At 44.2% G+C, this 25117-nt stretch overlaps 2 protein-coding genes across 3 annotated transcripts in view; both read right to left on the reverse strand.

Moving 5' to 3' along the window:
• Window positions 1-251: 251 nt before the first annotated feature.
• On the reverse strand, window positions 252-5826 carry COPRS (coordinator of PRMT5 and differentiation stimulator). 2 transcript variants are annotated; one of them, XM_042917026.1, is made up of 4 exons: window positions 5697-5826; window positions 3252-3318; window positions 1373-1594; window positions 252-689 (listed from the first exon to the last, which is right to left on the reverse strand). In XM_042917026.1, the coding sequence occupies exons 1-4, from the start codon at window positions 5793-5795 to the stop codon at window positions 520-522; spliced, it is 558 nt and encodes a 185-aa protein (XP_042772960.1). In that variant the 5' UTR covers window positions 5796-5826; the 3' UTR covers window positions 252-519. The 2 variants fall into 2 exon arrangements, with proteins under 2 accessions (XP_042772960.1, XP_042772961.1); XM_042917027.1 differs by lacking the exon at window positions 5697-5826 and adding an exon at window positions 5381-5515.
• A 3652-nt stretch (window positions 5827-9478) lies between these two features.
• Window positions 9479-25117, reverse strand: part of UTP6 (UTP6 small subunit processome component) — a 28722-nt gene continuing 13083 nt past the window's right edge. Inside the window, exons 10-19 of the mRNA XM_042916328.1 lie at window positions 24385-24466; window positions 23114-23298; window positions 22352-22431; window positions 21920-21997; window positions 16736-16915; window positions 14975-15055; window positions 14753-14862; window positions 13577-13643; window positions 10832-10904; window positions 9479-9903 (exon numbers count right to left, since the gene is read on the reverse strand). Of these exons, the coding sequence (XP_042772262.1) occupies window positions 9746-9903; window positions 10832-10904; window positions 13577-13643; window positions 14753-14862; window positions 14975-15055; window positions 16736-16915; window positions 21920-21997; window positions 22352-22431; window positions 23114-23298; window positions 24385-24466 (1094 nt within the window). The 3' untranslated portion in view covers window positions 9479-9745. The remainder of the gene's footprint in view (window positions 9904-10831; window positions 10905-13576; window positions 13644-14752; window positions 14863-14974; window positions 15056-16735; window positions 16916-21919; window positions 21998-22351; window positions 22432-23113; window positions 23299-24384; window positions 24467-25117) is intronic.

Below are 25117 nucleotides of genomic sequence, written 5' to 3' on the forward strand. Positions count from 1 at the left end.
CCCTTGTTAACTGAGTAAACGGTCAATTTTTCATCAACAGGAAGAGAAATCAGTCACAAAGTCACCAACGTCTCTTGGATTCCAATCCCTGGCCAAAACATTATTTTCTTTTACAGAGTACTTTTAAGGGTCCAAGTACCTCAAGCCTTAAAAATGTAAGCCAGGTAACTTTAACTGAAGGAGTAAGGCTTTATCTATAAGTATCTAATTAAAGGGGTGGGGGGGGGGGGTGTGGGGGAGACAAAAGCAAATCAAATTTTTTCTACCTTTATTTATAAAGAACACAGCTCCTCCTGACACAGACACGAACACTCACACGTTCCAAGGAGGAGCTCGATAAAAACAACAACAGCAATAGCAGAACTGGAGGACATCGGGACCTTATTTAACACCAGTCTGTGTGCCCGACTCGGGGATCACTGGGAATGTGTCCTCAAATATGACATCTCACCTCAAACAAAGGAAGACAGGCCTTCATCTGGAGGGTGCACCCACCCCCCCGGCAAAAAAGCTGCACACTCAATCTTCAGCATCATCGAACTGTCCTGTTTCAAAGACCATCTTGGAATAGTGGGGTATCAGCGGAGGTGGGTGGTGCCAACTGGGGTCATAGATCATATCTCCTTGCGGGGCACAGCACACCCAAGGTTTGACCTCCTGAGAAATGCAACCCTGGATGTCATCGGCATCTGCAAGCAGTTAAAAAAAAAAAAAACAGATTAAAGGGAGAAGGGGAGGTGAGACACATAGCCAAAAAAATGTCTAGGGGACAGACACTAGCCATGTCTTTGTTTAAAAATACACCATTCGGGGTGCCTGGGTGGCTCAGCCAAAGCGTCTGACTTCGGCTCAGGTCATGATCTTACGGCTCGTGCTTGATTCAAGCCCAATGTCGGGCTCTGTGCTGATAGCTCAGAGCCTGAAGCCTGCTTCAGATTCTGTCTCCGTCTCTCTCTGCCCCTTCCCTGCTCACGCGCGCTTGCGCTAATACAAATAAACATTAAAAAATTTTTTTCAGTACGCAGGCAGAGCCCTCCTTCAAGGATTGCATGCCCAAGCTGTGCTTCTCAGAGGACGGTTCTTAGTGCAGAGGAAGCAACCGCAGAAGAGCACTGCTGTCTGCAGCAGCTACATTCACACAGACATTTCTAAGAGAGTAACACTGCTTTCATGTTAAAACTGATGCATTATAAAGTCAACTGTGAAATTTGCATTTTCCCCCCAACATGAAAGAGAAGCTGTCACAGAAATTTCAGCTCTGTAAAAGGTTATCAGGCTGAGCTCACAGATGTGGGTCCTTCATCCAAACTGTCAGCCTTTGGGGCAGCCTGGTAGGTAACCCGGTCTGGGACCCTAGAAACACCACACCTACCATACGGATTCCCTTGATCTGCTTTCAACTCCAAGTCCCAGTCCTCGTTAAAAAGATCAGCAGCCTGTTCCTTGGGCGGGCAGTCGGACACTCCTTCTGACAGCTCCCAGGTATTCAGGTCCCCATCAGAATCCTCATCCTCCACGGCAAAGTCTTCCTCTTCCGAGTGGGTGCCCTCACCATGGGCAGGACTACCATTAGGGATGCTCTGTGCTCCACTGGCTAAGAAATCAACAGAAGGAAGGTTTTAAAACCACTAGCAACTACACAGGGACTATTCACATGCTTGGAAAATGTCTGGCAGACATACTAAGAGGGCAAGAGTAAAACAAGCATACAGAATTCTTTAGCCACCTGAGCACTTAAAAAAAAAATGTTCTGTTTACATTTTTCGAAGTAGGATTGATCATTTCTTTTCAATAAAATCTTTTGCCTTAAACGAGGCCATTAACTGTCAGGTCTTATGCACACAGGGAATCAAGCAAATCAAGCACAGTTTATATATTTAAGTAGTTTACAGGTAACTGAGGCAAAGCACATCTGGCAGATGATAAGCTTTCACAATACAAACTTTAATTTTTACTCGTGTATTTCTCTCTTCATCATCAAAGAGCACACGGCAAGGAGCAGTGGGAGGAAAGCAGGCAGAAGAGCAGAACCCATCAGCCACAGAGGCAGCCACCACGTCTCCTCCTCCTGATATTGGGGAGAGCTGGAAGGTCTATTTTCAAAAGGTATCAAGATAATAGAATAAAAGTCTGGGGAAGGATAATGGACCCCAAGTACATGGTGATGCCAGTTCAGAGCTGGGAAAAGAATCAGCCTAAAAACAGCCATGCTATTAACGCTGTATAATAATACCAGCTATAAGCACAAAAGTCATAGGTCAGGGCATGGGTTCTGGAGCCAAACTACCCTGCTCCAAACCCCAGTTCTGTCAATTCTGAATTGTGTGACTGAGCTGAAATGTACTCAACTGACTCGTCAGTAACTTAAACACAAAATCACCACACAGCACGGCAATTCCACTCCTGAACGGTTACCCAAAAGAATCGAAAGCAGGTATTTAGGCAAGACTTGTACAAAAGTGTTCATGAGAGCATCATTCACAATCACCAAAGGGTATAAACAACTCATAAATGCCTATCAACTGATGAATAAGCAGCCAAGATGTAGTACATCCAGACGATGGAACCGTTCAGCCACAAAAAGGAATGTACTGATTCATGCTACATGAGTCTTGAAAATATCATGCTGAGTGAAAGAAGCCAGACACAAAAGGCTACATAGCGTACCCTTCCATTTGCACGCAACTCACATTCGCCTGTCCAGTACAGGTAAATCCACAGAAAGAAGATTAATGGTCTGGCGCGGGGGGGGGGGGGGGGGGGGGGGGGGGGGCGGAATCGCTCAAGGAAGTGGGTATGGGGTGGGACTACTTATCGGTCACAGGGTGACCTTTTGGAGTACTGAAAATGTTCTGGAGCTAAATAAACGTGGTGGTTGCACAGAACTGTGAAGGTACAAAACGCCACTGGCTTGTACGCTTTAAAATTATTAAGTGGTAAATTTTGTATTTGTGTTTTACCACAATCTTCTTTTCGTTTTTACTCTGAGCCTCGGTTTCCTCATCTGGAATATGAAGACAGGATTGTGGTGTCTTTCTCAATAGAAGGGAAGGGTTTGGTCACAAGGTGAGGCCTTCCCTTCAGGAAGCTCCAGCGGGGCTTCCAAAGGAGGATGCCACGGAAACACTAGGCAGAAAAGGCAGCAAAGAGAACTGGCCAGGAAGAGAAGGTAAACAAGACACAGGGACTGTCCCTCTCCTCGATTCCTTGGTCTCCCCCCACATCCAGCCCAGTCTCCACCGTCTACTTGCCTAGCCGATCGACGGCCTTCTCAGTGTCTCTCTCCTGACCGGAGTGGTCAGCTGGGACAAAGCCAGCCTGCAGGAAGAAGAAACAATTACCCAGGACTCGGATATCTGGGGTGTCCCCAGTGTTAAGCTATTGCCTTGCAGCCCCAAACCCACCCCTCCGTCCTCACCTTTGTGAGGGTGGGGCTGGGACGCTGCGACCCACATCTCTGCTTTGCCCTATAGATGTGGCAAGGCTGGGGAGCCAAGGGCTTCGCCCTTTCCTCCTTCAGCAGACACCACCCCAGCGACACTCCGCCCCTGCGGCAGCAGCGCCTTCCGCTCGATCCCGTCTACACTTTGCTAACACTTGCAGAGGCAACCTCATCACTGGGCTCTCTCTTCAGGGCTCTCTCTCCCAGGCCCTCAGGACCCCTCCTCCAAGCTCAGAGACCCCAGCAGTACTTGGAGGCTGTGCTTCCTCCTCCGAGATTGGAATTTCAGCTCTGCTAAGGCTCTCTTCTGGGCCTGTAATTTTTTTTTTTTTTTAAGTTTACTTATTTATTTTGAGAGAGACAGACAGAGCGAGCAGGGGAGGGGCAGAGAGAATCCCAAGCAGGCTATGCACTGTCAGCACAGAGTCCGACGCGGGGCTAGAACTCACAAACAGTGAGATCATGACCTGAGCCAAAACCAAGAGTCGGATGCTAAGTTGACTGAGCCACCCAGGTGCCCCTGAGCCTGAAATCATTCCAACCTCACTCCTTTGTTCCCTCAGCCCTAGGGGTGGTAGCTGTTTCCCCACAGTTGCTACCTCCACGTTCATTTATACCGTTTCAGTAACTCAACATTCTTTCAACTTCTGTCTCCTGATACATGGGGGCAACAGAGCTTTAGTTCCTAAGTGTTGCTGAAGGGAAATCTTCTTCCCCGACAGCCAACCATATGCTTCTCTGCTCCCATCACTCAGAAGTTGCTGAAATCCTGTCCCTTCCAAGACCACTTTAAATGGAACAAGAGATGTTCGCAACCTGCATCCGAAGACCTGGTTTTAATCCCAGCTCTTGCCATTCATTCAGGGTGTGACCTTGGATACATCACTTCAACCACCATACCTGGGTTTCCTTCTGGGGAAAGCAGAGATGACTGTCCTGACCTTGCAAGGGGCTTATGAGGGGATAACACTTATGAAAACACCTAGCACAGAGCAGGAATGTAACATTTGTTGAATTTAAATCCACCTTCTTTGCCCCTACATCGAAACTGTACTTGGCACCTGCCCCAATTAGCTCATGATGTCGTCATCCCCAGATTTAAGGAATAAACTCCCTCTTCTGTAGTCAATGACAACCCGGGGTCACTACTGCAGGTCAGCTGGTCGGACGCCTCGGGTGGACCACTGTCGCAGCCCCCTGCCCAGCTGACAGCATCAATCGCCACTCTGCTCAAAAATCTTCAACAGCCCTCCATGCAGGAGTATAAAATTGACCATGGCTTTCCCACCTCCCCATCACAGCCCGTCGACCTGTTGAGCACCGGTCTCTCCCTGGCCCTGAGGCTCTGCGTCCCCAGCTCCCAGCCATTTGTCGGGTACTGCCTCACCTCCACACCTCTGCAGGCACCCCCACCCCCACCGTGTCACCTTGGAGAGAAAGCACACATCCCTTCCTGCTACGTCCTGACAAAATCAGTCCATCCTATCCGCACGCGGAAGTTTTTTGTTTTTTGTTTTTTTCACTAGCGCTACATCTTTCGTATCTTACTCTGGTTTAGTACCATCTTCGATGCTTAAACAAGCATTCCATTCCTTCCTCCGATTAATAGCTGTCTATCGTGGCGGGCCCTAAGCTAGGCGCCGGGTTAACAGCAGTAACCAAGGGATTCCTACCCTCACGGAGCTCGCCATCTAGCAGAACTTACTGACTGTAAACAAGGGCAGGTGATGCCCGTAATAACGGTCTTTGGAAAACCAGGAGCTGTCTGGCGCGCAAATGAAAACAAGTTTCTGGAAACCCTGCGTCAAGCCGGGCCTTTGGTTTCAGTAAACAGAAAAGGAGAGCGCATGAGACATCATGTGGTGCTCAGGGTGAGCTGTGCATCCCCACCCATGGACACAGGTCCTGCGGGGACGGCGGGCTCCTCGCCGCCCTCACCTGGCCTCGCTCCAGGCCCGGGGCAATGGCCCCCAGCGCTCGGTCATCGGCATCGCTTCCCATTTAGCAAGTAGGCGGAGGCGCCCCCGGGACAGCCAGCCTCCCCTCCGCTCCCGCTCGCCCACTCACGCCCTCGGCGGCCCCGCCCCGCGGCCCCGCGCCGCCGCGGCCCGGCCGTTTCCAGCGCGAACGCGCGCCCAAACGGCGCCCCCCGCCCGGCCCCGCGGCCCCCGCCCGGCCCCGCCTCGCCCGGCCCTGCCCGGCCCGCGAGCCCCGCAACTTCCCGCCCCTCGCCGCAGGCGGCGGCCGCGCTCACCCCCGGGCTGGGGGGCGCCTCCCGCGCGCTCGGCAGCGGCGGCCCCCGAGGCGGCTCGGCGGCCCCCAGCGCCCGGGCTCCGGCGGCCTGACGGTCCATGCCTGGCGGCCCGCGCCTCCGCGGCCTGGACGCTGCTCGGCCACGTGACGCGCCCGCCTGGCTGCCAGCCGGAGGATACGCCGCGGAGGGGCCAATCAGCCGGGGGTGCTCCCGGCCGAGCGGGGCGGGACACGGGTCACGAGGAAGCCAGGGGCGGGGCGGCACGGGAGGGGCGGGGCGCGCCCGACAGCCAAGCCCCCTGCCTAGGGTCCCGGGTTCTGATTCTTCTCGCTCCTCGTGCTCCTGCTCCTGCCGGTGCACAACCCAGGGCTGGCGACTAGCAGGGTCTGAAATGCCAGCTGTTATCCCTACCCCACCACGCTGATGATGTGCCTCAGCCCCCAAATCTCGAATCCCTGGTTAGGCTAATCAGTTACCCGAGTCTACCTGATAGTCTACAAAGCTCAGCTCTCAAAAGTTTGAATGCAATTTAGACCCAACCACATTTGTCACAGGTTTCCGTAGAACTCAGGCTGAAACTGGGCTATAACCCACCCACAAATGGATGAGACAGCTCAGCAGCTCAGTGATTCTCCACGTTAAGTTAATGACGGTTCTTAGAAACCAGGACAGATGATGAAAACGATGTCCAGACACGGTATGACGGTCACAGTAACCCTAAACATTTGGTGCTGTCACTGTAGTCTGGCTGGGCTCCAATTTTTTAATGCTCAAAGTCTGGCCCTCTACAAGCTGAGGGCAGTAGCAGATCGGCAGGGCCTGAGCTGGGGAGGAACCCTTCCCTGCCTTTCCCCACGCTGCCTAAACTCTTAATAACATACCGGTGCTCAAGGTGTGATACTCATTTTAAGAATGAAATAGAAAAGCTAGAAGCTGGGATTCCCTGCTCACTAGGCCACTTTATGACAACCTTTCGGGACATTAGGGAGCTTATTCCTTCATCTCCCTGTAAGGATGTGTTTATAAACCATAAAAGACATTTGAACAAAACTAGCATTATGGGGGTGGGGGGGAGAGGCAAAGTGGGTAAACGGAAGTGGCAGATACAGGCTTCCAGTAGTGGAATGAGTAAGTCATGGGCATAAAAAATACAGTACAGGAAATACAGTCAATGGTATTGTAGTGGACCTGTATGGTGACAGATGGTGGCCACGCTGTGGTGAGCACAGCCACACAGCAGGAGTTGTCGAATCCTTGTTGTACACATGAAATAATGTTGACATTGTCTCAACCACACTCAAATTTAAAAATTTAAATAAAAGTTTTTACTACAAAAAAATTAGGGTAACCGCTGATACACAGTATTTTTTCTCTCCTCTATGTAGACCTTCCTGCAGGGAAAAGAATGTGGCCAACTAATGTGTGAGCTGTTCTGATCCATGAGTCAGTTTCCCCAAATCTAATGGGATCCAGGTCACCACTCTCCCATGGAACTTTCAATGGCAGAAATAAAAGCTCTATTATCTGTGCTGTCCACTATGGTAAACGTGTGGCTATCAAGAACTCGAAATGTGGCCAGCGTAAATGAGAAAATAATTTCATTAGATGTAAATTGCCACACATGGCAGGTCTAGGTGAACTAGCCAGATGCACCTTCGCAACCTGCATAACGAGCCCCAAACCTAGGTGTTGGGATGATCCCAGGTGACCCACCTTCATCGCCTTTCGTTAAGGAGTCAACCACCACCCTCCTCACTCTCATCTCTTACAAGCATGTGTCTATCTCCCTCCTGAAACAAAAATGCCATGTCGGGATTGGGAATGTTAAACTTCCCAGGACTCCATGAAAAGGTCAAAGAGGAAACTGTTCTTATTTTAAAACAAATGACAAGCAAACAACATTTAGAGTACAAAATCTCAAAGTAAAAATGCCCTAAAATAGACTCTCATATCATTAGGAACTCAACATATAATAAAAGTAGTACCACAATCAGTAGAGATAAAGGGCTAGCCACAAATGGTGTTGTAGAAAATTTAATTAACTGGTTGGGGGGAAGAAAAGGAGTTGTCTAAGGCAAGAGGAATAGGTATCATACACACACATCTTCTGGGTATCAAAAAACACCACAAAAAAAAAAAAAAAAAAAAGCTCGGGGCAAATTATTTGCAACAAAGGAGACACAAACTAAAAATATTCTTAATATTTTAAAAATTCTTTTAAATTAGTAAGAAAAAAGTTCAAAAAATAGTCAATGTGAAAAAACAAGAGAACCAGGAAAAACACATTAAACTTCATTAATACCCACCGCAGGTAAAGTATTGACCTTTTCCTACATTGCATGCAAGTATTCTCATACATTGCAAACTGGCAGTACATATCGGTATCTTTAAAACAGGTATACCCTTTTGGGACGCCTGGGTGGCTCAGTCGGTTAAGCAGCCGACTCCGGCTCAGGTCATGATCTCACGGTCTGTGAGTTCAAGCCCCGCGTCGGGCTCTGTGCTGACAGCTCAGAGCCTGGAGCCTGTTTCAGATTCTGTGTCTCCCTCTCTCTCTGACCCTCCCCCGTTCATGCTCTGTCTCTGTCTCAAAAATAAATAAACGTTAAAAAAAAAATTTTTTTTTTTTTTAAAATTATACCCTTTAATCCAGTAATTCTACCAGCAAATATCACACTCCTAAAGAAATAACCAGGGATGTGAACAAAGATTTATAAGAATCATCAACAGCATTTATAAGGAAAAAATCAGATATACAAGATCCAACCACAAGGCATTAGTAAAATAAGTCATGGCTCATCCATACAATGGAATGTTATAAATTCATTACATGTTTTTAAGGCTATTTAATGACATAGAAAAATAACATAAGTGAAACATACTGCTAAGGAAAACTACACTTCTCCCGGTGACCTGAATGCTTCTCCCAGTGACCACAATGTTAAGTTAAAGGATGTAAAATTCAAACAGTTACCTACCCTACTCCCAGAATGCCCTCTCTGCTCTAAGCCATCCTCCACTCTGGCTTCTGAAGGCCTTCTCTACTGACCTCATCTACACCCTACCCACATCCTCCTTTTGTTGCTGGACCTCCCCACTGTAGACACTTCTCTGAAGATTAGTCCCAGACAGAAGCCACTTTTGTAAAGTCTTTATCCTCTTAAAGGACTTTTCCCCCCAATACCCAGCATCCTCTTCTGCTGCTTCAACAAGCTCTCTCAGGATGTCCAGCTGTCCCGCCAAACCCTACCTCTATCCCAAAAGCTTCCCTTCTTTTCTGCTAATACTGGGCACTTAATGAGTGAATGAATAAGTGATCTAACAGTATAAATCCAATGTCATAAAGGAAATCAGAGTTTAACTCCAGATGATGAGGTTATAGGATGCTTTAATTTCTTCTCCACATTACTCTGCTCCCTCTATATTTCCTACAACAAATGTACACCATGTATACTTTAAAATTTTTTAATGTTTATTTTTTGAGAGGGAAGGTGTGCACATGCTCTCAGGGGAGGGGCAGAGAGAGAGAGAAAGAGCATCCCAAGCAGGCTCCACCCTGTTACCACAGAGCCCAATGCGGGGCTCGAACTCCCAAACCCTGAGACCATGACCTGAGCCGAAGCCGGACGCTTAACCAACTGAGCCGCCCAGGGGCCCCATGTATACTTTTTTAATAAGGAGAGAACAAACAAATGGAACTGTACTTTCTCCTCCATTATACTGGCCCCTAGGTACAGTTTAGAGCTACTCATTCTTGACCAAGGGTAACAAGAAAAACTCAGTTGTATGATTTCCATATATTTTGAGAAACATTTAGGACCGTACAGTAGTAGGTCAGACCTTAACAAGTAGCTTCTTGCCACTAAATAGCAATTCTCTTTTCTGGAATTAAAAATTAACACGCTAACAAAACTAAAAAAGCATGTCCCAAAATCAGACAGCCATCTTGTCTGCTATCTCTCAACAAACTGCAGATGAACTGCTAATACAAATCTGGCCAAGAGGGCTTACAATGCTATTTCCCAAAGTGGGCTACGTTCTTCCTCTTGTCACAAATGGCCGGCTTGATGCATAGCGTGTTTAGCTACAAATGCTTCTGCTGACTCTCCCTGCAACATTTTCATGGCTCGCCAATATATCTGCCCGCAGTTCTCAGGTCTACCAAGGGGGTGGTTCAGTTCTTCTTTGATGTAATCCATCCAAAGATCTTTAAAGGGAAACAGTATGTTATTACTGTAAACATATAACTAGATCATTGATAAGGCTTTATTATATAAACTATTTAATACTGATTCAATATAAGATTTCTAAGAAGCTGAACTTGTTGCTATTATCTCCCTAGAGCCCTACGTGAAACAATGCCTCTCTCAGCTTCTTTACACTGAGAAGTATCAAAACTTTTTTTTAAGTGAAAACCTTCATTTCAAATCAAGACAATCCACGTATTTCATAAACCAAAAATACTAAATATTTTAGCGGGAGGATTCTGCTGAGTCTCTTTCAAGGTGAAAGTGAGTTTCAACGAATTCATTATAACCTTCTTATAATGCTTAATAAAACTTGCTTAGGTTATGAAAAATGCCATTTTTATTCACCTCACCAGGAGAAAGTCTGCTAAAAACCTTGTAAAAGCTAACGTATTTTTTTACTCTAAATTTAAGCACTATATAATATTTTTGACTTCATAAGTAAACGGGTTTATATGACATACCTACAGCCAGAAATACGTTTTATGGGTCCTCAATGAGGACGATGTGGCAACAGCCAGTGACAACTAATGTCAATTAGTATCCCGCTCCACCTTTGCTATCACTCCCACTCTTATTCTAACCTACATTAACCTTTCCTTTACAAATACCACATTTTTTAAGAGTATCAAACCCAGCAAATCTTTCTCTAATCCAGAGTTCTTAAAAGAAGACCCACAGACTCTTAATCTTGTGAACTTGAAATTATAAGCCAAATTATGTCTGTAAGTATTTATGCACAAAGGGAGGGAGAGGGCAGTAACAGGATACCACCTTTATTCTCAAAAAGGGCCATGACCCACAAAGAGTTAAACACTGTTCTAACCACACTGATGGGTTACAGACCACACATGCAAACAGACATGTCTATAACTGAAGTTTACTTACCAGAATCTACAGATCCGAACTCTCTCAAAGCCCTCTCATAATATTCTCTCAAGTTCACCATCTTGCAGGATTCCTAACAAAATAATCAGACAATCTTGCCTCAAAAGCCTAATTCAGAATGTCACAAATTCATTTCAATCACATTGTTAAACAGCTACCACCCATTAGGTATTTGTAGGGGAGAAGGCTCATGATGTAGGATGAACACAGCCTGGCTCTCAACGTATTCAGAGGAAAGTCAAAATACAGGAGACACCAGAGTGAAGTCAATGTCAAACAGTGATAAAAGCACTTTGCTATGATAGCATGGAAAAAAGCCTGATTAATTCTCAGTTGGGGGAACACAGGCAGGTTCACAGTAAAATATATGTGAATGACCTGAGGGAAGAGGAGGATTTAAATAAGTAAATTGGGAAGGTTTACTCCCTGTAGCTAAGGATTTCTTTCTTTGGCGCATCTGGACTCTGGCACATATTAGCTATGTCCACCTTAAAACTTATTATGTGAAAACAAAGCCTATATAAATACTAATTATATCACCTGCAGCAAGTTTTTTAAACCCTCTGACTTTAAGTTTCCCCACCCATAAAACAATAATACCTCTTAGAGCGACTACAAGTATTAAATTAAAATGCTGACCAGGAGCACCTGGGTGGTGCAGTCAGTTAAGTGTCTATCTCTTGATTTTGGCTCATGATCTCACAGTTCTTGAGTCTGAGCCCCACATCAGGCTCTGCACTGACAGTGCAGGTTCTTGGGATTCTCTCTCCCTCTGCCTTTCTCTCTGCCCCTCCCCCGCTCAAAATAACTAAAAAAAACTTTCTCTTCACCTAAGACTGTATCCGTTTATAAAAAATCAACTTAACTTCATGTCATACACATGCATGAAAAACAGAATCACTCTTTGTTAAAAGGCTCGTAACGGGCAAAGGACAATGCAAAGTCCCTTCTTGGTGGTACCCCCTTTTGGTCTTGTAACCTGCACGTCTCTGAAACCAGTATCATGACCTCCTTTATGGAAGAGGATGCCAAGGTTTAGAATTGCCCAAGACACATAACTATTATGTTATTAATCTGAAGCCTGGTTATTATTATGCTCTCTTTGCTCCTCCCCACTTGCACTCTCTCTCTCTCAAAAATAAAATAAAAACATAAAAAAAATTAAAGAAACAAATTAAAAAAATGTACTTCTTTGGGAGGACCATCTTGCAATATACAAAGAGCCATAAAAGAACTATTATCTCCAGTCCCAGAAATTTATCTCAAGAACCTGAATTATTATTCAAAAGAACAAAGGGGAAAAAAAGCTGTATAAACAAAATGCTTACATCACTCTTATTTTCATTATCAAAAATCTGGAAACAACCTGTATGTAATGGACTGGTTAAGAAAACTACAGGTTTAAGGATAATACTGCAACCATTAAAAATGATAACCATGTGAAAACACAGGAAACGTGTTTACAAAATAATATTTAAAAAAGAAAAAGAAGGGGCGCCTGGGTGGCTCAGTCGATTGAGCAGCCGACTTCGGCTGAGGTCATGATCTCGCGGTCCGTGAGTTCGAGCCCCGCGTCGGGCTCTATGCTGACAGCTCGGAGCCTGAAGCCTGTTTCCGATTCTGTGTCTCCCTCTCTCTGACCCTCCCCCGTTCATGCTCTGTCTCTCTCTGTCTCAAAAATAAATAAACGTTAAAAAAAAAAAAATTAAAAAAAAAAAAAAAGAAAAAGAAGAAGAAAGAACCTCCACATGGCACGTATGTCAGAAATTCTTGTATGAAAAAAAAATCTTATGTGTATATGTGTAAACAAAAAAATTAAACAATCAAAATTAAAATAAATATGGTCGGCTGCATTACTGTGACAGAATTACAGACACATTTGGATTTTCCTATATTATTTTAATTTTTTTTAACATTTATTTATTTTTGAGAGACAGAAAGAGAGCACAAGCAGGGGAGGAGCAGAGAGAGAGGGAGACACAGAATCGGAAGCTGGCTCAGGCTCCGAGCTATCAGCACAGAGCCTGATGCAGGGCTCAAACTCACAGACCGCGAGATCATGACCTGAGCTGAAGTTGGCTGCTTAACCAACTGAGCTACCCAGGCACCCCTTCCTATATTATTTTTTAAACTGAGACTTTCTTGTAATTTTCCTTACTTACAAGTTCAGTTAAAACCACCTGAAGCAGGGGCACCTGCATGGCTCAGTTGGTTGAGCATCTGACTCTTGGTTTTGGCTTAAGGTCATTATCTCATGGTTCATGGGTTCAAGCCCCGCATCCGGCTCCGCACTAGCAGCATAGAACCTACTTAGGATTTTCTCTCTCCCTCTCTGTCCCTCCCTCGCTCACACATGCGCATGCTCTTTCTCTCTCAAAAAAATAAATGAATAAAACTTAAAAAAAACCCACCAGCAACAGTTGCTGAGTGCCTACTCTCTACCTCATAACCCAATACAAGAGACAAACGGGATGCTCGGGTGGGAGGAAGCAGCACCTCCCAATCTGGCAGGGAGAGTTTCCTGTATGAGGTGACAGCTGAGCTTTCCACTTTCCAGACATGTACTTTGTCTTCTTTGCTTGATTACCATTCCTTAGCCATCTCTCTGAAAAAATGGTTAGATGAAGAGACCAGAAATGTACACCATATACATAAGAAGAGCTTTTTAAATGATGAAATGCTGCCAGAGATTGGTAACCATTAATTCATTTGCCCAGACAAGGAACACACTGACAGCACACTTACTTGCTCCTTTTCAAACTGGATTATTTTCCTGAAAAAATCAACTGAAAATGGACGGCTTTCCTGCAAACTAAAATAAAGGGAGAAAACTGTTACCTTCCACAAAGACACAAAGCCTCTTACATCCCATGAATCTAATAAATACATATGCCTGCGCCTCCACAACACATGGTTTAATAAAGACCTGGCCACGACGCAGGGCAAGGCCTGGACTTGACCACCAGTCACTCAACAACACCTTCAGTGTCCAATAACTTACCCCTCACCCCCACCAAACTCCTTCCTATCCAGTTTTTCCTGTTGTCTCCTTCCACACTTTTACAGTTTAAAGTTCCCTCTGCCACATCTCAAGTCTTTTCTGAAGATGACCAATAATTCCACTTCTAACAATATATTCTAAGGAAATAACTTGCAACATGGGCAAATAATATTTGTACAGAAATGTTCACTAAAGCCAAATAAATTATGGTGCATCGACAGAGCAGTATATACATAACTATGTTCAATAAAAGATGTTCATGAAGAATTGTTACTGAAAAGGCCAGTGCAATGTTCACCAACAAAATGTAATTATAGTATAATCTCAAATAAGTGAAAACAAAATCTTTAAAGAATATACTAACCATGTGTTTTTTCTCTTGATGATGGGATTACAATGAGTTATTAGTTATCACCCTTTTTTTTTAAATTTTCCACAATAGGCATGAACTGCTTTTATTGTTCAAAAAAAGAAAGACTTGGGGCACCTGGGTAGCTCAGTTGGTTAAGCGTCTGACTTTGGCTCAGGTCATGATCTCACGGTTCGCGAGTTCAAGCCCCATGTCGGGCTCTGTGCTGACTCCTCAGAGCCTGGAGCCTGCTTCGGATTCTGTGTCTCCTTCTCTCTCTGCCTCTCCCCTGCTCATGCTCTGTCCCTGTCTCTCTCAAAACTAAATAACCATTTAAAAAAAAAAAAAAAAAAGAAAGACTTTTTGAAAGTCTCTTGGATTACTTCCTCAGATACTATTTGCCATACACACACAATCTGGGTGTGAGGGGCTGAGTATGGGGTGGAGAGACGAATAACAGCAATGAAAGAATATGAGTGTTATTTTTTTAACATGGGGCTCAAACTCACAACCCCGAGATCAAGAGTCACACGTTCTACTGACTAAGCCAGCCAAGCGCCCCTAAGAGGACCTTTTAAACACAGCTCTGGCCTTTTTGTAGCCACCGCTTCGGTAAGCCCAGTCCAGGTACTTATCCTTCAGAGTGACGGAGTCGGCACCTTTGACAGCTGAGAGAGCTTTCTACAAAAAAAAAAAAAAAAAAAAAAAAAAAAAGAAACTGCATGAGGAAATTTATAAATATCAAAGCATATTTTCTCTGCCCACCACAAGACTCACAACATGGGGCCTAGACCTTAAAAATGGCTTCAGTGTCTTCTTGGCTTTTGGCACCTTCGCTCCACTCTGCCCAAGAAATCCACAATGGTAGACAAATCTGGTCACAAAAAGAAAAACAAAAAGTTAGAAAATGATGGCCTAGCATTGTGCTCTGAAAACTAGTCACTACAGAGACAGGGTCCTGCTAAGATAACCAATATGTAAAATATGGATGTACTCCCAGTCTGTCCTCGCTGTGACCAAATAAATACTCAGTGCCCAGTAGGAATGGCAGGCCAGAGCACACACAGACTTGTGACCAAGACCCCCAAAGCAGCGCTCTCCTATCAGAGCTGGCTCCCTTCTGTCGGACAGCACTGCCTACAGCTATCCTCAGGCATCTCTGAACTAAGCAATGAAGAGTCCATAGCTGGTCAGACCCACAGCTACCCAGGTCACATCTCTGCTGTCTGGGGACCCACCACACAAGTACTACCCAATCCAGGCTCAACGATCTCATCTTCATTCATGTCTCAGAAACACACACCAATGAGCAGTAAAATAATTAAGAATTTTTCCCACTTTTACTTTCCCACTTTTACTTCCAGAACACTTTTCTCCTACTAACATAAAAGGGCCTGCTAATATATTTGTTTTTCAAATTTTTTTAACATTTATTTATTTTTGAGACAGAGAGAGCATAAATGAGGGAGGGGGCAGAGACAGAGGCACAAAATATGAAGCAGTCTCCAGACTCTGAGTTGTCAGCAGAGAGCCCAACATGGGGCTCGAACTCACAAACCGTGAGATCATGACCTGAGCTGAAGTTGGCTGCTTAACCAACTAAGCCACACAAGTGCAAAAGGGCCTGTTAATATAAAAGGACCTGGCTGGCTCAGTCAGTGGAGCGTGCAACTCTTGATATCAGGGTTTTAAGTTGGAGCCCCATGTTGGGTGTAGAGATGACTTAAAAATAAAATCTTTAAAAACAAACAAAAAAAGATTCACTGCAAAGCTTTAAGGTTTAGGAATATATGTGTGTTTAGGGGCACCTGGGCGGCTCAGTCAGTTAAGCATCCAACTTCGGCTCAGGTTTCATGAGTTTGAGCCCTGCATTGGGCTCTCTGCTTTCAGTGCAGGGCCTGCTTCGGATACTGTCTCCCCACTTCTCTCTGCCCCTCCCGTGCGCACATTCTTTCTCAAAAATGAATAAACGTTAAAAAAAAGTGTGTGTTTAAAGATCAGGCTTAAGGGCGTCTGGATGGCTCAGGTGGTTAAGCATCCAACTTTGGCTCTGCTCATGATCTTGAGATGAGTTCAAGCCCCGCGTCAGGCTCTGTGCTGACAGCTCGGAGACTGGAGCCTGCTTCGGATTCTGTGTCTCTCTCTGTGTTCCTCCCCTCGCTCACGCTGTTTCTGTCTCTGTCTCTGTCTCTCTCAAAAATAAAGATTAAAAAAAATTTTTTTTTTTAATTAGGCTTAAAAATAAATAAAAAAATAAAAATCAGGCTTAAGTTCATCTTTGGAAGCAAGTGAAAATAATTCTCTATTAATATTTCTCACTTGTAAGATGTCAAAACAGAAAACGTTCATATGATTTAGCCATTTTTCAAACAGTGAATTAGAAATAGGCTAGTAAATCAAAGTAAATCCTTCCACGCCTGACCCCTGACCCCGGGCACAAATGCACTCTGGAGCCAGCCGTCGTCAGGTACGCAACACTGCAAAGGATCTCTGCCTCTCGAGTCTCAAAAGGTTTCCCAGACAGGAGGAAGTACAAGGGACCCAGTTCACAGACCTGGGCTTTCAGGTGTGCAAAAGCTTCTTCAAAAAGCACAGCTACATCGGGGCTCTCGGAGTCAATCAGCACCTGCAGCTTCATCTGCCACATCGTTACAGAGTCTCTGAACGATTCAGTCCCGGCTACTGCCACCTCCAGAGCTTCCTTCAAGAAGTTGTGATGCAGCAACAACTCAATCTAGAGAAGACAAAGGATTACTGGAAAATTAACTGCAGAAAGCTACATCTCATTTTTTTTTTTTTAACGTTTATTTATTTTTGAGACAGAGAGAGACAGAGCATGAACGGGGGAGGGTCAGAGAGAGAGGGAGACACAGAATCTGAAACAGGCTCCAGGCTCTGAGCTGTCAGCACAGAGCCCGACGCGGGGCTCGAACTCACATACTGTGAGATCATGACCTGAGCCGAAGTCGGATGCTTAACCGACTGAGCCACCCAGGTGCCCCTCATTTTTTTTTAAAACATAATTTAAGCTTATTTATTTTGAGAGAAAGAGAGAAATACAGCATGCGCTACGGAGGGGCAGAGGGGAAAGAGAGAGAGAGAGAGAGAGAGAGAGAGAGAGAGAGAGAAAGAGAGAGAGACAGAGAGAGAGAGACAGAGAGAGAGACAGAGAGAGAGACAGAGAATCCCAAGCAGGCTCCGTGCTGTAAGTGTAGAGCCCAACTTGGGGTTTGAACTCACAAACCATGAGATCATGGCTCATAACCGACTGAGCCACCCAGGGGCCCCAAAGCTACATCTCACTGAAGGTGATAATTTCCACAGCATTTCCACTAAGCCTTTTACCATTACTGCCAAAGGGGCATAAAGTGAACAATCTGAAATTCCTTTCATTGCCTGCTCTTATTCCTAATGGCTACCAAAAAACAGAGACGATGTTGAAAGTAGAGGGCCTAAATAACTTAGATTGAAAGTTAAGTTTTTAGGGGCACCTGGTTGGCTTAGTCAGTGGAGCTTACAACTCAGTCTTGGGATTGTCAGTTCAAGCTCCACAGTGGGTGTAGAGATTATGTATAAATAAATTTTTTTTTAAACATTTAAAAAAAAAGTAAAACTTTTAATAATATAGTTCACTATAATAAACCCCACACCCACGAAAATAGAATATAAAAATCAGTAGACAAAACCAGTATTTGTGAGGGGTGCCTGAGTGGCTCAGCTTATTCATTCAAATGGAGTTGGACACACAATAAACTAATACAATTTTTCTGAAATATATTTGACACTATGTAACAACAGTCATGGAAGTACTCCTGTCTTAAACTTGGAAATGTTACTTTAACAAATATGGGGCACCTGGGTGGCTCAGGGGTGTGAGTGTCCAACTCTGTTTCGGCTCAGGTTGTGATCTCGCGGTTAAGTGGGTTCGAGCCCACATTGGGCTCCGTGCTGACAGCGAGGAGCCTGCTTGGGATTCTCTCTCCCTCTCTCTCAGCCCCTCCCTCACTCATGCTGTCTTTGTCTCTCTCAAAATAAATAAATAAACTTAAAAAAAAATTACTGAACAAGCAAGTAAACAGAAGGAAATCATATGTGTTCAAATGCTTATTTTAACTATTTTAACAGGGGGGAAGAAACTTAAAACCAATTCAATTTTTAAAACTGTGGAAGAGCAAATAAAAGGCAGCATGTAATCTGCTCATTTGGCAAGCATTTTTATTGTACACTATATATGCTAGATTCAATTATCAGGAAATCAGGTATGTTCTCTACCACCCCCAGAGCCTCTAACAGGCACAGTTTGATACCTGCCATGACAGAAAAAGAATCATATGCTGTAAGAGTAAAAAGCAGAAGCACCCATCTATGGCAGCGATAAGACAGGAAACACCATTTATGCTAAGGATTAAGAAGAGGGATTTGTGAGAGAAGGCTCTCCCAACTGGCATGCACACGAGGCTGAACTGAAGAGAGAGCTTGGATACAAAAGGAAATCCAAGTTCAACATGGCTGGAGGAGTGGAATGTATACTGGAGAACTGGCAGGTGAGGCCAAGGCCATATTAGGGAGACTGACAAGCTTTATCCAAAGACCATGGGAAGCCACAGAATAATTTGATCATCGATTTTAGAAGATCATTTTGCAGAGAATAATCTGGGAAAACAATGGATGCAGAAATCAGCTAAGCATTTTAAGTTTAGAGGCAGTGTACTGAGGAACTCTCATTAAAGGCAAAGTCACTAGAGTGATGAAGTCGTAAGCTCAGGAAGGGCAGCATCAGAGATCTGGGAAGGAGAGGATGTCTGAAATAGCCAGAGTGGTGAATGACAAGATAGCAATAATGGAAAGAGAGCAGGGTTGCCAAGGCCCCTCTAAATTTACAGGGTGTGACTATCTTGCCAGCATTCAATAGCTCAAACAGCAGCAGCTGAACTCATCCAAGCCTGGGATTTTTCCCAGATGTCATAATGGGAAAACAGTACCTCACTCATGGTATAACACAGCAGGCTAGCATATAGTTTATGCATTACCTAGCTATACAGAAAAAGTATTTTCTAAAATGAACTACTGGGACCTCATCAAGATAAAAAGCTTCTCTGCACAGCGAAGGAAACAATCAGCAAAACTAAAAGGCAACCAATGGAATGAGAGAAGATATTTGCAAATGACATATCAGATAGAGTCAGTATCCAAAATCTATAAAGAACTTATCAAACTCAACACCCAAAAAACAATCCAGTGAAGAAATGGGCAAAAGACATGAATAGACACTTTTCAAAAGACATCCAGATGGCCAAGACACACGAAAAAATGCTCAACATTACTCATCATCAGGAAAATACAAATCAAAACCATAATGAGCTACCACCTCACAGCTGTCAGAATGGCTCACATTAACAACTTAGGCAACAACAGATGTTGGCGAGGATGCGGAGAAAGAGGATCTCTTTTGCATTGTTGGTGGGAATGAAAACTGGTGCAGCCTCTCTGGAAAACAGTAAGGAGGTTCTTCAAAAAATTAAAAATAGAACTACCCTACGACCCATCAACTGCACTACTAGGTATTTATCCAAAGGACACAGATGTGCTGTTTCGAAGGGACACACGCACCCCAATGTTTATAGCAGCACTGTCGACAATAACCAAAGTATGGAAAGAGCCCAAATGTCTACCGATGGATAAATAAAGAAATGTATGTGTGTACATAGGTATGTATGTACGTATGTATGTATGTTTGCATATATGTATATACATACACACAGACACACACACACACACACACACACACACACAATGGAGTATTACTCAGTGATCAGAAAGAATGAAATCTTGCCATTTGCAACAACATGGATGGAACTAGAGGGTATTATGCAAAGCAAAATTAGAGAAAGACAAATATCATATCATATGACTTCACCCATATGTGGAATTTAAGATATAAAACAGATGAACACGGGGGAAGAGAAGAAAAATAATATAAAAACAGGAAGGGGACAAAACTTAAGAGACGCTTAAATACAAAGAACAAACTGAGGGTTACTGGAGGGGCTGTGGGTGGGAGGATGGCTACATGGGAAAGGGGGCACTGAGGAAGACACTTGTTGGCATGAGCGCTGGGTGTCATACATAGGGGATGAATCAATCACTGGATTCTACTCCTGAAATCATTATTGCACCATATGCTAACTTGGATGTAAATTAAAAAATAAATAAATAAATAATAAAAAGTAAATAAAAAGTATTTTGGGGGCACCTAGGTGGCTCAGTTGGTTGAGCATCAGGCTCTTGATTTCGACTCAGGTCATGATCTCACAATTCATGAGATCAAGCCCACCGTCAGGCTCTGTGCTAACAGTGTGGAACCTGCTTGAGGTTCTCTCTATCCCTCTCTCTACCCCTCCTCCATGTCTGCCCCCATTCTCTCTCACTCTCTCTCAAAATAAATAAACATTTAAAAAGTATTTTTTTTAATAAATTTTTTTTTAAACATTTATTTATTTTTAAGACAGAGAGAGACAGAGCATGAACGGAGGAGGGTCAGAGAGAGGGAGACACAGAATCTGAAACAGGCTCCAGGCTCCGAGCTGTCCGCACAGAGCTGGACGCGGGGCTCGAACTCACGGACCGCGAGATCATGACCTGAGCCGAAGTCGGCCGCTTAACCGACTGAGCCACCCAGGCGCCCCTAAAAAGTATTTTTTAAGGGTTGCCTGGGTAGCCTAGTCAGTTAAGCATCCGACTCCTGATTTTGGCTCAGGTCATGATCTCAAGGGTTGGTGAGTTCGAGCCCCGCGCATCGGGTTCTGTGCTGACAGTGCAGAGCCTGCTTGGAATTCTGTCTCCTCCTCTCTCTGCCCCTCCCCCGTTTGCCCTTTGTATCTTTTTCAAAAACAAAAACTCTTAAAAAGTATTTTTTAAATGTTAACGTACGAACATTTTTTTATAAGTTAACAACTTTGTGAGCTGCCAAAAACAAGGATCACTATTTTTTTTTTTTAATTTTAGAGAGAGAGAGAACACACATACACACAATGCACGCAAGAAAGAGGGAGAGGGAGAGAGAGGCAATCTTAAGCAGGCTGCATGCTCAGCACGGAACCCAAGGCCAGGCTTGATCTCACAACCCTGGGATCATGACCTGAGCCGAAATAAAGAATCGGACACCAACTGACTGAATCACCCAGACGCTCCTCACTAACACTGTTTTAAAATCAAGTAAACAAACTCAGAAAAGTTAAGTGGTTTGCCCAAGTTGTCTAGCTAGTAAGTGACAAAACCCAATGTAGAAATACCTCAGCGCATTATCCTGGTCTCCATACCAATCCTCACCCACCCCAGAAAGTAGGCATGGGTTAACAGGTTTCTTACTAGAATGTCAGCTTCTGAAACACAGGAACACATCTAACCTCTCTTTATTTTTATCGTACCAATGCTTAATCTGGGCTAGGCAGATATTCAGGAAAGGGATGTTCAGGACAAGATGTATGGGTAAACAAAATAAACCCAAGTTGCGACTCCCTGTTCTGGCTATTTTCCACCACGTAACATTCTTTACTGTACAGATTTCATTTCCGGCATATACCAAATACCGAGCGTCAAATGTAATGTCACTCATCTTCCATACCAAACATCCAAATGGGTTTAGTCACATAACACATAACAATATATTAAAACACATGACACCAACATGAGCCAACTGGAATCAAGTACATGTTACTGGCAGTGAATGTGCCCTTACCCACTGCTTGTACTGAAATTCCGGTAGAAGTCTGAGTTCATGTGCCTTCCTGAACGCCATCATGGTTCTTTCCAGCCTCTGAAATCACAAAAATCTCTCAGTTCGTTACAAACATCCCCACAGGGGTCTGTGGCCTCTGACAGGAACAAGTGCAACCAAGAAAAGGAACTTGAGGTAGTTTCCCTTATGATTAGACCCGCTAAACAGCACACCAAACACAGCCCAGTAACAGGGTGCTTCTTAATCAGGTGGCCGGAAAAAGGATACAGCAGGCTCAGACCTTCAGAATGACAGGTCAACCACAAGGGGAAAGAGCTTAGGTTAAGTTCTTGGAAGCTGTCCCAGGCCCCAAAGGAGCCACGTGTCTGCTCTTTTTACAGAAAACAGTCACTTTCTAGTCAGCCACTATAACCATGTAACGTAGGTCCTCACCTTCTCTCTGAGGAACTGACTGCTTGTCTTCTTGGTGAATCTTTCCAAGCAGAAGGTGATGTAACACTTCCACATGGCCTCTGGAAAAGTCAGATTATGCGGATCACATCACTAGTTCTCTCCATTTAACAGTCATCATACATCTTTCCTTTGAAGGGAAATTCCTCTGAAAAAGGTTTTAAGCTAGTCCGGTGGAAAAAACTAGTTATTCTGATTACAGCTAATCAAACATCTCAAATACTGAGTAATGACTTAGCTATAAAAAGTAAAGGGCAGCCTGTGTGGCTCAGTCGGTTAGGCATTCAACTTCGGCTCAGGTCATGATCTCATGGCTGGTTTCAGTTCAAGCCCCGCGTCGGGCTCTGCGCCGACAGCTCAGAGCCTGGGGCCTGCTTCAGATTCTGTGTCTCCCTCTCTCTGCCCCTTCCTTCCCTGCTCACGCTGTCTCTCTCAAAAATTAAACATTAACACTCCAATATATAAAATTTGGAAGCAAGTCTGTATGAAAAGAGAATTAGAGAATGACAATCTTCTGAATTATCATTTCCTATGTACCATTTCCCCCAAACGGATACCATTACTATTGAAGAAGGTCATCAAAGCTCCATCTGTGACCACCACAGAACAAGTTGGAAAGGCAGGCACACTGTAAACTAGCACAGAGAGAATCCTGAAACTGACGTTGGTAATGGGAACGGAAGCTTCGGCTTCCCATTCGTGAATACTAACTTCGACACCACCCCAAGGTTTGGTGAAGTTCACCTGTAGGGAGAGTCTTCACCGCCTCTTCATACACAGCACAGCACCTCTCCTCCTTCCGGCCCACCTCCACTGCTCTGGCTTGTTTCGTCGCAGGCTGCTCTCCTTCTGGCTGTGACTCTATCTCTAATTCTCGCCGTGCCACATAATCCCAAGTGAGAGGGTCATCTGTGTGTAGAGCCTGAAGGCTGAAAAGCAGTTCACTGGCATCAGCCCTATGACACGAAACTTAACTCAGTATCAAACAGAGACAGTTCCCAATGCTCTAAAAATGCACCCAGGGGCACCTGGGTGCCTTAGTCAGTTGGGCAACCGACTTGGGCTCAGGTCATGATCTCACGGTTCATGAGTTCGAGCCCCATGTCGGGCTCTGTGCTGACAGCTTGGAGCCTGGAGCCTGCTTTGGATTCTGTCTCCCTTTCTCTGTACCTTCCCTGCTTACACACTGTGTCTCTCAAAAGTAAACGTTAAAAAAAAAAAAAAATTTAAGAGTGCACTCGGGACACCCCTTTAACAATTCCATTACCAGGAGACAATTCCCCAGCAAGCCCTCCAGAGATCTTCACGCTCACTGTATAAATTTTGTCAATCAATCAGAGTTGTGGCACATTTATTAGGTTTCAGAATGTTTCAGATTTCATTCACAAGTTAGCTCTCAAAGTTAAATCGACAGGTATGTGTGATGAGACAGTCCTCGAGCCCTGGAGAACCTTATATCCAGGCTCTTGATTTTCTGTAACAGAGGCAAGGAAAAAAAAAAAAAAAGCACAACCTAAACCTCTACCAAAGCTCTGAAGGCATCCAAAGGGCAAACAAGCCAAGTTCTGTTTTATCTCCTGTGAAAGTAAGGGGTGCTACCTAAGAGTGATGTACCCACAAGGCAGGCTACAAAAAATTCTCAAACAATATGCTCCAACATTGAAGAATAAAATAACCTACAGCAATCACTGCAAACCTTTATGAGGACCACTCTCATTCTATGGACAAAAGACATGCCAGAACAGCAGAAATATACGTCTTAATATCAGCTGTACGATATGTTTGTCACTGAGTAAAGACAAACTAACTCCCAAGAGAAGCCCAGAAGTGAGTCAAACAAGTTCTCCAGAGATATTTACTTTTCTATGACTTACTATGATACAAAAGCCCTAAAACCTTGCTTTCTTCCAAGGACTTAGCACAGTGTCTTCTTTCCCTCTTTCTAAACACCCAACCTCAAACTTTTACCACAAGATCGGAAATAGACATATTCACCTTTCCACGAACTTACTTACTCATCATAAATTTCTCTTTGCAGATCTTTGGCAAAGTCAAATAGCTGTGCAATTGTAAGCAGTGACACGTGAAATTCTGCACCTAAAATTTTAAAAATTGGGAAGGGGAGTAAGACTGTCAAGTGTCATTTTACTGTAAAGAACCACTTTCTTCTATAAGAAAGTACCACTTTCTTGATGTACTAGAGCTAATTCTTTTGTATTATTTGAGAAATAGGACAAAACAGAAAAAAAAAATCACCCATAGCCCCACTACACAAGCAAAGTCATTAGTGATATTTTAGAGTATTCATAAGTACTTCTTTTCTTCTAAACATCTTAAAAGCATAAAGAAATGTTCTAAATCACCTATTTCTTTCCAACTCTCCATGTGAATTAAATACTCGATAAACTTACTGAAATGTTCAAGTATACCCTAAGGGGCTATCAATGTTTTCTGAAAGAAACAGGACACTATTCCCATAGAATCTTATATACACTCTAACAGAATTTCTAACATAAATTTTCAACATTAGCTAAAGGTCTTCCTCCCTTTTAATTTTTTTAATGCTTATGTTTTAGAGAGAGAGAGAGACAGAGTATGAGTGAGGAAGGGCAGAGAGAGTGGGAGACGCAGAATCTGAGGCGGGCTCCAGGCTCCGAGCTGTCAGCACCGAGCCCGATGAAGAGCTCAAACTCACAAATGCAGAGCTCAAACTCACAAACTACAAGATCATGACCTGAGCTGAAGTCA

Source organism: Panthera leo, chromosome E1 (assembly GCF_018350215.1).
Source record: "Panthera leo isolate Ple1 chromosome E1, P.leo_Ple1_pat1.1, whole genome shotgun sequence".
Lineage (NCBI taxonomy): Eukaryota > Metazoa > Chordata > Mammalia > Carnivora > Felidae > Panthera > Panthera leo.

Bases quoted from the DNA above. Each gene is read 5' to 3' on its own strand.
- COPRS (XM_042917026.1), bottom strand. From the start codon at position 5,795: ATGGACCGTCAGGCCGCCGGAGCCCGGGCGCTGGGGGCCGCCGAGCCG. The intron at 1,595-3,251 runs GCAAGTAGACGG...TTGATTTCTTAG, and splicing joins GAAGGCCGTCGATCGGCTAG to CCAGTGGAGCACAGAGCATC. The intron at 690-1,372 runs GTAGGTGTGGTG...AACTGCTTGCAG, and splicing joins AGATCAAGGGAATCCGTATG to ATGCCGATGACATCCAGGGT.